The sequence below is a fragment of the Perca fluviatilis genome, chromosome 17 (assembly GCF_010015445.1).
Source record: "Perca fluviatilis chromosome 17, GENO_Pfluv_1.0, whole genome shotgun sequence".
Classification (NCBI taxonomy): domain Eukaryota; kingdom Metazoa; phylum Chordata; class Actinopteri; order Perciformes; family Percidae; genus Perca; species Perca fluviatilis.
In genome coordinates, this window is record NC_053128.1 from 17,093,134 (window position 1) to 17,107,338 (window position 14,205).

At 40.8% G+C, this 14,205-nt stretch overlaps 2 protein-coding genes across 9 annotated transcripts in view; both read right to left on the bottom strand.

Moving 5' to 3' along the window:
- Window positions 1-426, bottom strand: part of LOC120545444 (rab GTPase-activating protein 1) — a 78,845-nt gene extending 78,419 nt beyond the window's left edge. For all 3 annotated transcript variants that reach the window (XM_039779761.1, XM_039779760.1, XM_039779759.1), the window contains exon 1: window positions 295-426. The gene's annotated coding sequence lies outside the window, so the exon portion shown is untranslated. The remainder of the gene's footprint in view (window positions 1-294) is intronic.
- Window positions 427-2,317: 1,891 nt separating this feature from the next.
- Window positions 2,318-14,205, bottom strand: part of rc3h2 (ring finger and CCCH-type domains 2) — a 28,692-nt gene continuing 16,804 nt past the window's right edge. For 4 of the 6 annotated variants that reach the window (XM_039779767.1, XM_039779771.1, XM_039779769.1 and 1 more), the window contains 11 exons: window positions 13,616-13,930; window positions 13,042-13,241; window positions 12,542-12,855; window positions 12,307-12,453; window positions 10,618-10,755; window positions 9,273-9,437; window positions 8,890-9,145; window positions 8,044-8,128; window positions 7,282-7,489; window positions 6,905-7,068; window positions 2,318-6,785 (listed from right to left, as the gene is read on the bottom strand). In XM_039779767.1, the coding sequence (XP_039635701.1) occupies window positions 6,638-6,785; window positions 6,905-7,068; window positions 7,282-7,489; window positions 8,044-8,128; window positions 8,890-9,145; window positions 9,273-9,437; window positions 10,618-10,755; window positions 12,307-12,453; window positions 12,542-12,855; window positions 13,042-13,241; window positions 13,616-13,930 (2,140 nt within the window). In that variant the 3' untranslated portion in view covers window positions 2,318-6,637. Of the gene's footprint in view, window positions 6,786-6,904; window positions 7,069-7,267; window positions 7,490-8,043; window positions 8,129-8,889; window positions 9,146-9,272; window positions 9,438-10,617; window positions 10,756-12,306; window positions 12,454-12,541; window positions 12,856-13,041; window positions 13,242-13,615; window positions 13,931-14,205 lie in introns of those variants that run through there. The other 2 variants (XM_039779770.1, XM_039779772.1) reach the window with 2 other exon arrangements.

Genomic DNA, 14,205 nt, shown 5'->3' on the forward strand with positions numbered 1-14,205 from the left:
ACAAAAATGTTTATCTGCACAGTGACCAATTAGCAAAACGGTTCCGTCACCATAAAGCAAACTGCTATGTAAAGGTGTTCGCAGTAATTTAGTGAATTAACCCGCTGACTGGCCCTCGCTGAAGCCTTGAAACAGGCCATTACTATATGTAACGTTAGCTGGCTAGCTAACGCCTCCTGCTAGCCATGCTACCCTGACAGTTAGCTACAAAACAGGTATTTTCTTCATAACTGAAGAGACAGCCGCATTTTCTGTCTCATTTTACGTTGATGGTGCAAGTGCAAACCCGCTTACCTTTATTCCCACGGTTATATTTATTCCAATGGCTGTTGGCAAAACATTGCACTTTCCCAATAACATCAGCAGCCAACAGCTCCGACCAGCCGAGCTGTAAACACAAGCCCAACCAACCCGCTGACACCCACACTGCGCATGCGCATGTCAGAGTCCCTCTCGCCGTTGGCATCGGTTGGCATTATGGCATTACTTACCTAATGACACGATGCTCATAGAGCTGTCTTTGGGTATTTAGGGGTAAGTCCAAATAAAGTCTCAAATTATTCAAGACAAGTCTCCTTTCAAATTAGATAAGTCTGAGTCTCAAGTTTTAACTCTTGTCAAAGTAGTTCTCAAGTTAGGGGCCAAGTCCAAGTATAGTCACCACTCTTCAGTTGTCAATTGCAAGCTGAGACCAAGTCATATTGATAATTAGGCCCATTAATTGTGTACTGAAGGTTATTTTTGTTGGGATTTTAGTAGGTTTTTATTTTTTCTGACTCAAGTTTCTGGATGCTCAAGACTAGGGTTGGGCATCGAAAACCGATTCCTACTTGGAATCGTTTCAGAAATTACGATTCCAGTGGAATCGTAACTTTATTGGAATCGTTTGGAATCGTTTGGAGGATTTGGTTTCAAATCTGATCAAATTTAACATGCGCAAGTTTTGGTTTCCGTAGCGGCCAGGTGCTTGTTGTGTTGCAGCCATGGAGCGCAGTAAGCAGCGTTCTAGTGTGGCTTTATTTTACGTTGAAAAAGCCTGGTAAAACTGCAACCCTTATTTTAAAGTAACTGTGTGCACATCCCACCTTCTGGCAGGTGCAGGACAAATGAAAATACTTAAAATGAAAAAATAAAAAAACACCATTGAATCAAAATAAAACTTTCCTCTTATTTGTGAAATAAGCATGTGACCCGTTTCAACTCCACCCCTCAAAGAATCGGAATCGAGAATTGATAAGAACCGGAATCAAAAGGAAGAAATGGGATTGGAATCAGAATCGTAAAAATCCAAAACCAGTGGCGTAACGAGCCAACACCAGACCACCATGCAGTATTATCAAGGCAGGCCCCCCTACTACAGCACGTGATGACGGTGCAATGTCCATGAGTAGGCTACCATGAATAGGACAGGATAGGATCATAGAGACACAGCAAGTCCTGTTTTTTACCTTTATGAGGCAAAAAAAAAATATATATATATATATATATATATATATATATATACACAGTGTTTTGTCTCAGACCCACCAAAGCACCATCACACCTTACCTTAATGATGAATTAATTACCAAGACCAATAATTGCAATTTTCATTTTGTCTTCTTTTTTTCTTGAAATGCATTACACATCAGAAAAAACATTCCTTCAGCAGTTCAAACTCTTATGTTAACTCACATAATTTGGCAGTTTGGGCAGTAGCTTGCACAGCAGTGAGTTGTGAGAAGCACACACACTGTGTTGTGGTCATGCTGGCACTTCCTGTCCAGCCTGTCAGGGCTTGTTGTTTCGTAGTTGGACCAGGTAACATAAAGCATTTTTCTTCTCCTTTTTTACCATAATAAAATCCAAATCACTACATTGCTCATTACATATACAACACATACCCACAAAGCTAGTTAGATGGTTTCTGAAGGACAGTTTAATGCTGACTGTGACCTCTCATTCAATTCCCACTCTGATTTTTTCCCAATGAGTTTTATCACCCTCTTGTATTTTGTTAACCCTCTGGTTTTCTTGACACAACACTACTGCATGAGACAGCGAGAGAGGTCTCATACCCGGAAATCCAAGAGCCATGAGCAAAGGTGAATAAAGTGTATGAGTGATGCAGCCGCCACATTTTTTACATTGAACTACTGACATGGTCTCTAAAGAATTTCGGAGAAATAGGTATAACTACTCCACATATATCTGGATTGTATATTGAAAAAGAAGAGAACCATTGTATACTGTCTCAAGGCCTATGAAGTGATAGTGTTATCTGTCATCTTCTATCATAAAAGGACATTCACAAATGATGAAAGGAATCACAAAGAAACATAATTTGTTGTTGGTTTATTGTGGCATGCAATTTCCTGTGCCTTTTTCATAATTCCATCTCTCAGTGCAACACAGAAGCAGTAAGCTGCTCGGCCAAGCTGTCTGTAAGTCAGTCAGTCTAATACAGATGAATTAGCTAGAAAATGCACAGAAGAGTCAGTCAGTCTAACAATACTCAAACCGTTTCATCAATCAGGAATAGCACATAAATCATTATCATCTTAGGTTTGACTTATTTCAGTCCTGCATTACCATACAATCAGTAAAAGGGAAACCTTTCACAATGTGATATTTCCATGGAAATAAATGGAATACGTAACAGTATTATTCATTATGGGGACATTTTCAATATGCTGTCTCTAAGGAGTTTATTTTCCTCATTCTGAAACATTACACAGCTGCCCCAATGACTTAAACATTTAAATATATCTGATTATCACAGGTTGTATAAATGAGCATCTATACTATAAATCCATCTAATGATGGTGCCAGACTGTATACAATGACGGATGTGTACCATCTCTTAATAGTTCATTTACATTTCAATCGAACAATAGATTCGCAAATAAAATGTCTAATACAGACATGAATAGTCAGAAAACATCATCATCATATGTTTCACAATCAACAAACAGGCTTTTTTTCCATATAATATAGAATAATGAGACACTTTCTTGTCTAATAAAAAATGTCAGCAAATTCTCAAATTCAAAACAAAGAAGCTGACTTACCGAGATATACCAAGAAGGAAAAATCCCACAACAACCCAAATGTGGTAAAAGCAATAATAGTCATAATAATAATAATATAATCTCTATCAAACCAGAATTAATTTTCATGAGCAAACAAGTAAAATGCTGCAAGCAAACTTCAGCACTTGACGTGGCCACACAGTGGGCATGTGCAGAACTCTTACAGCGCTGGGTGTGTTGTATCACAACTACAGAATCATCAATACTCCTCCGCCATCACAAGAGGGACTATATCGCATGCATGACGCAGGATGCAGGGAGGATGGGGTGGTGGTGGGGTGGCAGAGTGCACCTGCTGGCAGTGACGGGGTGGGAATTAGTGCAGTGCAATTAGCCACTACAGCAGTGCTCTATAGACACTTTAAAGGAAACTGGGAGAATCACTTTGACGTTAGTTCAATACTCACAATATTGTTTTTACATACAGTAGCGCCCAGCCCTTTCCAATGGGAACAGGAATAGCAAAGCCAATATTGATATTGAGAGGCAAAAGTAAACACTGGCAAACAATATAATCTCTGACAAATGTATAGTTTGGGTGAAATGGTCAGTTATCAGCAAGTAAAATCCAGGCAAATACTTCCACAGAATATTTAAGTGATAAATATAGAAAAAGCCAAAGTAGCTGAGCAACTTAAGTCTTCCCTGAGCAATTCAGACAGATCTAGCCTCCTCTAATGGAACAAAGCAGAACTACACGAGAAGTATCTCACTCCTTAACACGACTGAGCCTTTCCCTCCTCAAATAGTTTACAGTTGAAGAATATGAAAAACTGTAGGAAAATTGCAGGAATTGGTTGTACTGTACTGTACACAACATGGCACTTAACGTTACATGACTTCCAAGGTGAAGTTGTAAACAGATGTAGAGCGACAGTAGGTAGCTGAGCTAATTTCATGACTTGGAGCAGCAAAATCCCTGTGCCAGCTCTTGCCTTTTCATCTCAGAAATTCAGTTTTCAAAAGAGTGTTACACTGAATTGTTCAGTCCAATTCTTCACTTTGTCTCCCTGCTTCTCCCAGCATATGTTGGGTGGAAGATAAGAGAGAAACCCCAAAAAGGTTACCAGTCCACTATTTCATTGTTCATTCGGGTTAATAAAGTAATCCTCACACGTACAGCCATTCTGCCATCCTCTAAAATTAGATATGATATATAATCTGAGAGGAATATTTTTGAAAAGGTACAGTAATTTAGGTGAGAGGAAATGAAAGAGGAAGCTGGAAAGAATAAAATATTAGTCTGCCCTCTTTTTCTCATTCTACACAAATCTAATAAGATTTAGAATAGGGTGTAAACAAACTCATGACTTTAAATCCTGTATAATTGGTTAATGTTTTCACGTTATTTATTAAAGTCATTAAGAGCCACACATGGCAAGATGCCTCATATCTACTGTATAAAAGGGAGTGAGGCAAGGCTGGGCTGTATGGAAATCGCCAACACTGCACAAAATTACAGTGAACTAGACAGCGTACTGATGACAGCACATCTGATGGCCGGAAAACAGGGAAAACATTAGACAAGACGATCAATTTACTGTGATGTATAATATAGCAAACAAAACAAGAGTAACAAAGATCCTGATACAAAATACCCCGACAAACAACTTCACAGAAGTTAGCAATGCATCAAATAAAAGAAACCAAAACTTAAAAAAAAAAAGAAAAAAAAAGTTAAACAGAGATACAGCGTGACAAAACACAAGAAGTGGTGTCCCTCACTTTTGTAGGCTTCAGCTTGAAACATCATGCATGAATATTGTTAACTGTACATTGTACATAAAGGTGACCGGACTGGAAAGCACAGAAAATGCCATTAGCTTACAAAAATGGGATTTCCAGTTTCTGAGATCACATGAAAGATAACACCTCTGAAACATGACAGGAGTCTGTCAGTGGGCATGGACAAAAGTCACTGTAGAGCCCAATGTTTAGGTCTGTATAACACCAAGGAGAGAAAGGCCACTGTATTGCATGTTTGTGTCGACTGTGTGTGAATGACAGCACACATGTACTGTTTGTTTGTGTGTGTGTGTGTGTGTGTGTGTGTTTGTGTGTGTGTGTGTGTGAGAGAGAGAGAGAGCAGTGAGATAAATGCTACAGGCACACAAAGATGAAACAATAGTTTTCAAGATTGATAGATGTGGCTCGTATAGAAATCTACTAAATTAGCTCCATCTGCAGCTGGAAATACTATTTCTGTCCCACACCTGGTAATTGGTATTCTTTAGTTATGCAGTACAAGTCACCTTTAATAAAGTTAGTATGGTATGGACTGAAACATGTATACATATCTTTGTTTTGTTGTCATCCCTTCTGACATCCAGTGAGTATTTGTCTTGCACTGATTTCAATGATCATTAACACATTCAGTTTATGACTGTGTCATTGTGTTCTGTGATCTCATGACAGTCGAGGAAATTAAGTCAACAAATGACTCATAAAAGATAGAGGTTATTTGAGTATCAGCATACTGAAGACCCCTGTTTTCTGCAGGTTGGAGTGCCCTGCCCATTTTTTATTCTCAGTATTATTACGTCTACCTCTTGATTTTTCAGGGAATACTTATAAAAAATGTGTTATGTAGCAATACAACAAAGGCTATAGACTAAATCATGAGCACTGAGCTGGATGAGGGCATTACCATGTATGGCAGCTTACGGAAACAAATGCCTCGACATGTAAAGCGATTGCACAACTTGAAAAGTAATTGTCAGATATTCATGAGGTTTTGTTTAATGTACCTTTTGATAGCTAAGTGTCTCTAAACCAGTGCCTGTCTTGGAGGAAACAGACAAAAGCAAGAGAGCAATTACATACAGTAAATTATATGTATAACTTTATTAAAATAATAAAGCAAATGACTTGATGTTGTAATATTTACTATCACAGATACCAAACCTCAGTCCTGGGAGCAAGGCAGAATTTGGTAGGAAACGTTGTAATCTCAGTCCCTGCTGTCAATTCACACTACATATAAAACATGAAGAATAAATAAAGGAAAATATTAACATAGAAAAGTGGCACCTACTGTATAGGCTTTTGCTGTGTGATGGACCATGTGAAATGATGTGAAAAAAGACCTATCGAACATAAGTGTGTCTCTGTCAGTCATGTTGAATACTAACTAGATGATGTTTAAACCTCAGCAGTGTAATGTCATGTAAAACGAGCAATCATGTGGTGTAGATGGTGTAAGATCTCCAACCTTTCTTCTAAATGTGACCCCGGATTGAAACTGCTAACATGGACGCAAGTCCAGCATCTACTATAAGGGCAAACTGGACATGTGCCTTACTGGGCATAAACGGTAATATATCACTAAATTCTCTGTGGAGCTACACATTGGTGAAAATCTCCACTCAGGAGGCAGGACAATGTGTTTTTCCTTGCCTCTTACAACGTGGCGCAGCACAGACTGTTGACCCATATCTGTCAAGTTTTATTTAGGCATCTGATTGATATATATAAAGGCTAAAATGAAATGGTATTCCCTTTAACCAGGATCTGGTTGTGGGCTCAGCTCTAGCTTGCCACAGGTCATTGTTTGACTTTGTGTCCCTTTAGCTTCCATTGAGTAGCATCTCTGTCCCGGGCATTTTAGGACAAGCCCGGGTGGAAGTGTCCCCCAGTCGAGGAGGTCCAGTACGCAGCACAAGCTTGCCGACACCCAGACCTCCTGAGACTAACCCTCCAGGAGACAGAGACTTCCTGGAAAACAAAAAGAGAGCAAGGAAGGAAGAATGGAATGAAAGAGGGAAATCAAAGTCAAGTCAAAGTCGACTGAGGGAGGGTGATCCTGTGAAACACCGGTTACCATGGTAATTCACCTGAAGGCCATCTTTTTAAGCAGGTGAGCATCCATCTTTTCTGTCGAAGAACCCTCCGTTTGGGGCTGCTCCTCCACAGGAGAAGAGAGGAGGGGAGAGGAGCAGGGTGGTGGGCGGAGATGGGAAGCATCCTGAGACTGTGGGGTGGCCAGGTCTAAAGACTCCTGAGAGGCAAAGATGATAAAGAGGTAAGGTTCAACTTGAATATTTTAATATTGTTATTTACAATATAGAAGTCTTTCACTCAAAATGTTTAGACTGAAGTCAGGCAAATTGAACTCTTAGCTTCAAAACATCCCTTCAGAAATAATCCAGCAACATGTGTTTGAACTGTATATGTGCCATCACTCTGGTGTGATTTACATCATCATACCAACCGGAGACTTGATGTCCTGGGGGTCTGAATCCTCCAAGTCAAGAGCGCACAGTTCAAGCTCAATGTCTCGATCTGGGTCCGGTTCGCTCTCGGCCTGGCCCCGATCCCGGCTGTAGGCGGTCTGACAAACTTGCAGATCAGACACGATTTTCTCTCCACTGCTTATTGAGGTTCGACAGCAGTGATGTTCTGATGCACAAAGCTGCTCACTAAAACACATGCAGATACAGAGAATTGTTCCCTTTTTTTCCCAAGTTTAGCACATTAAAATTGTACATTTCTTGGTATCAATATCGTGGGAATAATGAAGGTAAAATAAAATACATTGTGTGTTAATGGCCTGGTAATGGTTATTAAAATCACATGTGAGTGAATTGGAAAAAATTTTGTTCATAAGAGGCATCAGTGTTTCTTGGCTGCCCAGTAGCTTTTTAACCAACCAGCTAGCAGCACTATTTTTAGTCTGACCACAGAGAGGAAACAACTGTAGCACAACGAGATAAGCGAGAGGGTTGAGAGAGGAAGAGTGAGAGCAAATGTGTTACAAACAATAAGGAGTGAACTTCCATGTGTGCCCAGGGGGGTTTTAGCAGATAGAAGTCTAACCAATACTGGGAAATTGCCTTCATCATGCTCACATAATTTTCTGTAGCACATTGTGAACTTTAAGATTTGAATGGTTTCCTATTCAATTTCTCTGTTCTTTCCATGTGGAGTTTGTGTGTTTCCCCATAGTTCAACGAAGGAAAATAAGATGTTGTACCTCTCTAGGAAACTGGAGTGGCTGGAAGAGTCTGATCCTCTGGAGCTCCACCTGTAGTCACTGTGATCTAAGTGGTGGTTGTAATCTAAAACAAAGAAATAAAAATGTAAACAATGGAGACATCAAAGCAACATTTACCTTATAATAATAATAAAAAAACACATGTGTCACGTTTTATGCATCTGTATAATTAACACAGTTTGCAAAGGGCTTTACAGATATAGGACAGTTCATAGTAAACCAGATGCATTATAGTAACAGGATGAGATATTCAACTTTAATATACAGACTTAAAAATAAACGAGACAAAAACAGATTAAAGCTATAGTGCGCGACTGTTTTATATTAATGAACGTCCGTTTAATTCAAGCAATTGCCAAATGAGTTGATACAAAGCTAATTAAGCCTATCAGCTTCACAAAATTATCTCTGTATTTCTCTCAGTATGGCTATGTTTACAAAATCGTCCGGCGTCATTCTCGCGCAGAAGCTCGAGTGATGCGTTTTACATCACAGCTGAGAAAAGACAACAGCAGCGTTCCGCTTCGGAGACAAAGAGGACATACAAATCACAAGATAATTACCTCTTCTGAAGAGTCCATCATGCTTTTTTTAGCATCTGTGTTGCCCTTGATTTAACGAGATAAACGTGGAGGAGGGGTAGGGGCGCGATCAGCGAAGGCTTGCGTCACGTGGATGCGCCAACAGTGTTGTTGTCATTACTTAGAATTCCTCACGAGGGTGACAGAAGCTATGCACTATAGCTTTAAATTAAATAAATAAATCCAAATAAAAAACATCATCATGGTGACATATGAATAATAAAGGGCTTTTATCCCTCCTAACCTTTGAAGTTGATGGGTGTGGTGTTGGCGCTGCCCTGGCAAGCCGTGGCTTGGATAGGTTCGGTGGTGTGGTAGCCCGTGCGAGATGCCCTGGATATGGCACCCCACTTGGAGATAATGGGCCCCTCACTAAAGGGAATGATAGGGTCCTCGTCTTTCAAGCGCCGGTAGTGATCCAAGGATTGCAGCCATCGCTTCCCGACACCACTACTACTGCCACCGCCTCCGCCACCACCAGCTTCATTACTGTCCGACTCCTGCATGAGAAAAACATGGTTCCTTTCAAACACATCCATACACTGTCGCAGAGATACTGAAATGAAAAATGGAATTTGTCTTCGGATGTGTGTCTGCGCCTACTTCTGGGTGTGAAAAGAGTCTCACCGAGTGCTCTGAGCAGGAGTGAGCCGAGGTGTGCGCAAGCGTTTCAGGCTCAAAGGAGCCGAGGCAGGGACCGATGGTACCACAGGACCACGGAGAGTAGTGCGCTAAACTTTCCTCGTCTCTGAACCTGCACCCCACACACTGGCCTCCACTGCTCTCCACACGCTGAAAGAGAGAGAGAGATATTTAATAATGATGGTGAGACACACTGCTGTTTGCTCAATACATGGGGCACTATAGGATAATTTTCACTCTAAATTGCCCAGAGGTTTGAATGATGAGTCTTTATGGTTCTCAATGTCACATGAGAAAGGAATATTAAACTTCAGGTGTAAGTTTTAAAGGTCCCGTATCATGCTAATTTTCACATTCATACTTGTATTTTGGGTTTCTACTAGAACAAGTTTACATGCTTTTTTTCTCATGCTGTCTGTCTGAACATACCTGTATTTATCCTGTCTGAACGGTCCGTTTTAGCACCTGTCTCTTTAAGCCCCCCTCCCAAAACGGAGGTCCTGACGGCTCATTTAAAGGCCCAGTTTCTGAATACGGGCTGTGTGTATTTCTCTGTGGATTGAGCATTTTGATACTTTTACAGTATTTATATGGCACCTCGACCTGCTTTACCATCAAAACAGACATGGTGATCACACTTTTTGACATACAGGGCCTTTAAAAGGGCTCATACACCTCATACCGATGCAGACTAATTTGAGTTTATTCTCTCACTGCCAGTGCTGACTTGCTGCCACTTTGCTGCCATCCCCGTGACGAGCCCTGGATATCATTAAAAAAAAAAACAGCCAGTATTTTTCACCGACGATCTTGTTTGCTTATGCTTGTTATGCAGAGGCATCAAAATTAAATTGAGATCAGTGTGCAAACACATAAAAAGTGTGTGATTTCTAAAGCGGACGTCTTCACGAACACATATCTGACGTGCTGTTAAACAAAGCTTTACTCTGGTAAAAGCCTGAGTCACTGCTTGTTAAAGTCTCTCCTCTCACTTTCTCTTTTTCTCTCGCTCACATACACACCCACCCACACATGCACATACACCACAATTGTGCATCGCTGTGATGTCTCCCTCCACAGTTGCTAAGCAACTATCTCCCCCTTAAATAGCAATGGGGGACAGCTGAGGTGGAAGCTTTTAGGATAGCTTTGTAGTTCCTACATATTTTAAAAATGGTAAAATACACAATTGATCACTCTCAGTTTCAGGTGTCTGCAGTGACACTATTACCAAACTGGTCACAGTGGCATTTAAATTGTAATTGTCATGCTTAAAACACTTTCTGTGTTCATGTGCGTACATATGTTGTCTCTCTCATTTATCTTCTACCTCAGTTCCAAAATCGATAGTAAAGATGGGGGAGGACTGGGAGGGCCTGTTGGTGTTGTGATGGTGGTGGTGATGAGCCCACTGTTCCTGCTTCCTTCTGAACAGATCCTCGTAGCCGAGAGGAACACGGCCATAATCCTGACAACGGAGCGTTGGACAAGACAGAATGAACAGATAATTAATATAATATTTACATCATAATATATTTAAACATTTTACATAATTAACACATCTGACTGAAGCCATTATTGACAACTACAATTCAGAACCAAATCAGACTGCTAGCAGATACATTACTAATACAGCACTTTGAGTTTTCGGTTGAATCATATTTGTAATCAATCTTCTCCCAATCTGTTTCCAACTTCAGGTGCTCTGATTGCATTTCATGTTTGGTGTAGATCTATACATCGGGGCAGACAGAGGAGCTTTTTTTGAAGATGTGGGGGTGGAAACAATAAAAAAGCTGGTCAATATAATGCAATACAACAACTCTCCAATAAACAAATTGTCAAGCTTCTGATGTTCTTTATTAAAAAAATAAAACTTCCTGTAGTCGTTAGTTGTTTTGTATTAGCTTGTTGTGTAATGTAACTTTTGTCTTTCCCACCATATACTGTACATACAGGTGGTGGACACAAAAGGTACAGTATATTGAATATTTTCATTGCAGGACTATGGCACTGCAATGTATAGGTGTTACTATAATAAAATGTTTGTTTTCTCCTGCACAACTAAGAAAAATGTCTTGCTTAAAAATGGGGCTGGGCGATATGGAGAAAATCAAATATCACAATATTTTTGACCAAATACCTCGATATCGATACCGCAACGATATTGTAGTGTTGACTATTGGTGTTTTCACAAAATATTTACACAATGAGGTTTGTGATAAATAAGCATCAGTAAAGTGGATACAATGACTAAGTGGGTAAATGAAAATAATAAAAGAACAGTTACAACAGTCTGGTAAGTTCAGAAAATGACATCACTTTACTGTAATGCAGCCTTTAAAACCAGGAAAAGACAACACGCCATATTACGATATCCAAAATCTAAGACAATATCTAGTCTCATATCACGATATCGATATAATATCGATATATTGCCCAGCTCTACCAGACAGCATTGTAAAATATACTGTAGAACTGCAGTAGTCATACTGGTAATGATATATGATGATATGAGAAGGAGAGAACAGAGTGGGGGAGGCAGAAACATATTTGGGTGAGAAGTGGGAGGACTACAGAGGATGTTGAAGCGACATACTGCAGCTCTGTGGCTGGCAGGGAAGGTAGAGGTGAGATGATATGTGGGTGTAAAAAGAGAAACCGAAGGAAAGGAAATGTTGCTGAGAATGCAGCAATAAATCTTTAAAATGTAAGATAAACCAGCATTGATTAAAACAGATCTTTGGCAGAGAGCATTATTTTTTAATTATTGCATGGCTCAGAGTGGATTATCTCTCTTATAGTATGGCCACTTAATAATTAAAATACACAGTTTTCTAAGGTATTACGCTCTTGAAATAGATGCTGTGCTTGCACTGCTACGAACGTTGCAATAAACATCACTAAAACAAGTGGGAGAAGCTGTAGCTAATTAACAGCCGGTTGGTACAGGTTTTGAACGACTATGTGTCGTTAGTGAGTATTCCCCACGGCCAAGACGTTGCATTATTTGACCTACCCTGTGTAGCCCTGCGCGGTGTTCAGCTCCGGAGCAGTAGTTGCTGTCTAGAGAGTTGAATCTCTCCCTGAGTGGAGGCTGGTAGACAGAGGAATGCAGCACCTCTGGAGGCAGTGAGTTACTCCTGGCATCCTCTCTGTGGTACAGCTGTTAATGATAAAAAAAATCATCATTACTAGTGTAAGTTACAGAATGATCAAATTAACAGCAATATGATAATTATCAGAAGGTTCACCTGAGGCCTCCATACTCTCCTGCTGTCATAGAGGGGAGCATAAACACCATGAGCAGGAGCCAGAGGCCCATACTGAGGCTGCCCCGGGTGGTGATGGAAGGCAGTAGGTCCCATCCGATCTCTAGGCGGGTGTGGCGGGTACCCCGAAGAAGAGGAGGAAGGTGGGTGTGGCGCTTGAGGGTCACTGGGGTAGGAAGATGATGGAGGGCCAATCGAGGGCGGCAGAGAGGATTCTGGGACGTTGGTGGATCGAAGAAAGCGAGCCATGCAGGGTTTGTGAGGAGGATGAAGAGTAGATTGGTAGTAGGAACCTGCTGGAGAGGAGGAGGAGGAGGAAAGAAGAGAAGAGAAGAGAAGAGAAGAGAAGAGAAGAAAAGAGAAGAGAAGAGAAGAGAAGAGAAGAGAAGAGAAGAGAAGAGAAGAGAGAAGAAGAGAAATTTGCACTTTCTCAAGACAACAATCAAGTCTTTTTTTAAGCTTTTATTTAAAAATTGACTCACAGGTTGGTTGATAGTGGGGTGACTCGTATGCGTGGGGCTCCTGATAGTACAGCTCTGACGCCTGAGAAGGATGTGGTGCACGCAGCACGAACTGACCATGTTTGGGCATAAGAGTGCCACCATCACCCCGCCCAACTGTTGTCAAAGGAGACGATGCTGAGGAGTGGCTGACTGGAGTCCTGGGAGGTGAGATGGGCTTCCTGATGGACAGAATGACAACATAAAAAGAAAGAATGAACACATGAATGAGTTGGACATACCTAAGGTCAGACCGTCCCAACATCACTTCTCTGCCAAAATCATATGCAAAATATTCAATGTGTGCAGATCCACATATCAGGTGACTTGTAAATGTGTATTTGACTAGATTCATTCAAATGCAAATAAAAGAAAACCACATGTTTTGACACACAAATAATCATTTATATTTTGTTTATTTTTCTATTGCTTAATAACTTATTGCGATCTGACTCAACAATAACAGTAATGCTAAACTGGACTAATATTCGGCTGGTCATGGGGTTAAAAGCCAACAAGAGCAAGCATCAGAGAATAAGTCGATGAATAGTCTTACTGTTCAGTGGACCCTGATGAGTTTCTGGTAGTTAGCCCGTTGGACCCTTTAGCATCATTGGATCCATTTGGCACCGCTCTATTCATTTCCTCCATCATGTCAGCCCCTCTGGAGATCAGTTGGGGGTGAGTCAGGCCGGGCATTCCCTCTGTCAGGGAGTCTGCGTTCTCCCCTGTGCCTTTGAGCCCCTGCCCCATGCCTGCAGACACATCTGAGTGGATGCTGCCATCCATGGTGAAGGTTTTACCCATAACCCCAGGTGCTAATGGGAATACGCGGCCTACGCTGCTGCTCTTCTTGTTTCTCAGTCTAAATCTGTAAAGAGAATAAGGGACAACGCAAAATTCAGTACAATGGGGAAGGGTTATGTTTTGCTCAAAGGAGAACATCTTAATAAACATGTTGTGATTGCATATTCCCACAGGACCTCCTGTAAATCCTCTTGTAAATACATTTATGATTAGATAAATAAAATCTAATTAAAAAGGGGACTTTGGGAAGGCTGTGTAGAAACAAAGAGCGGACAGAAGACAAACTCTAAAGGCCTTTTTTACAGGGCAGAGTAAGTGAATCTTGGGCTACAAACCCTT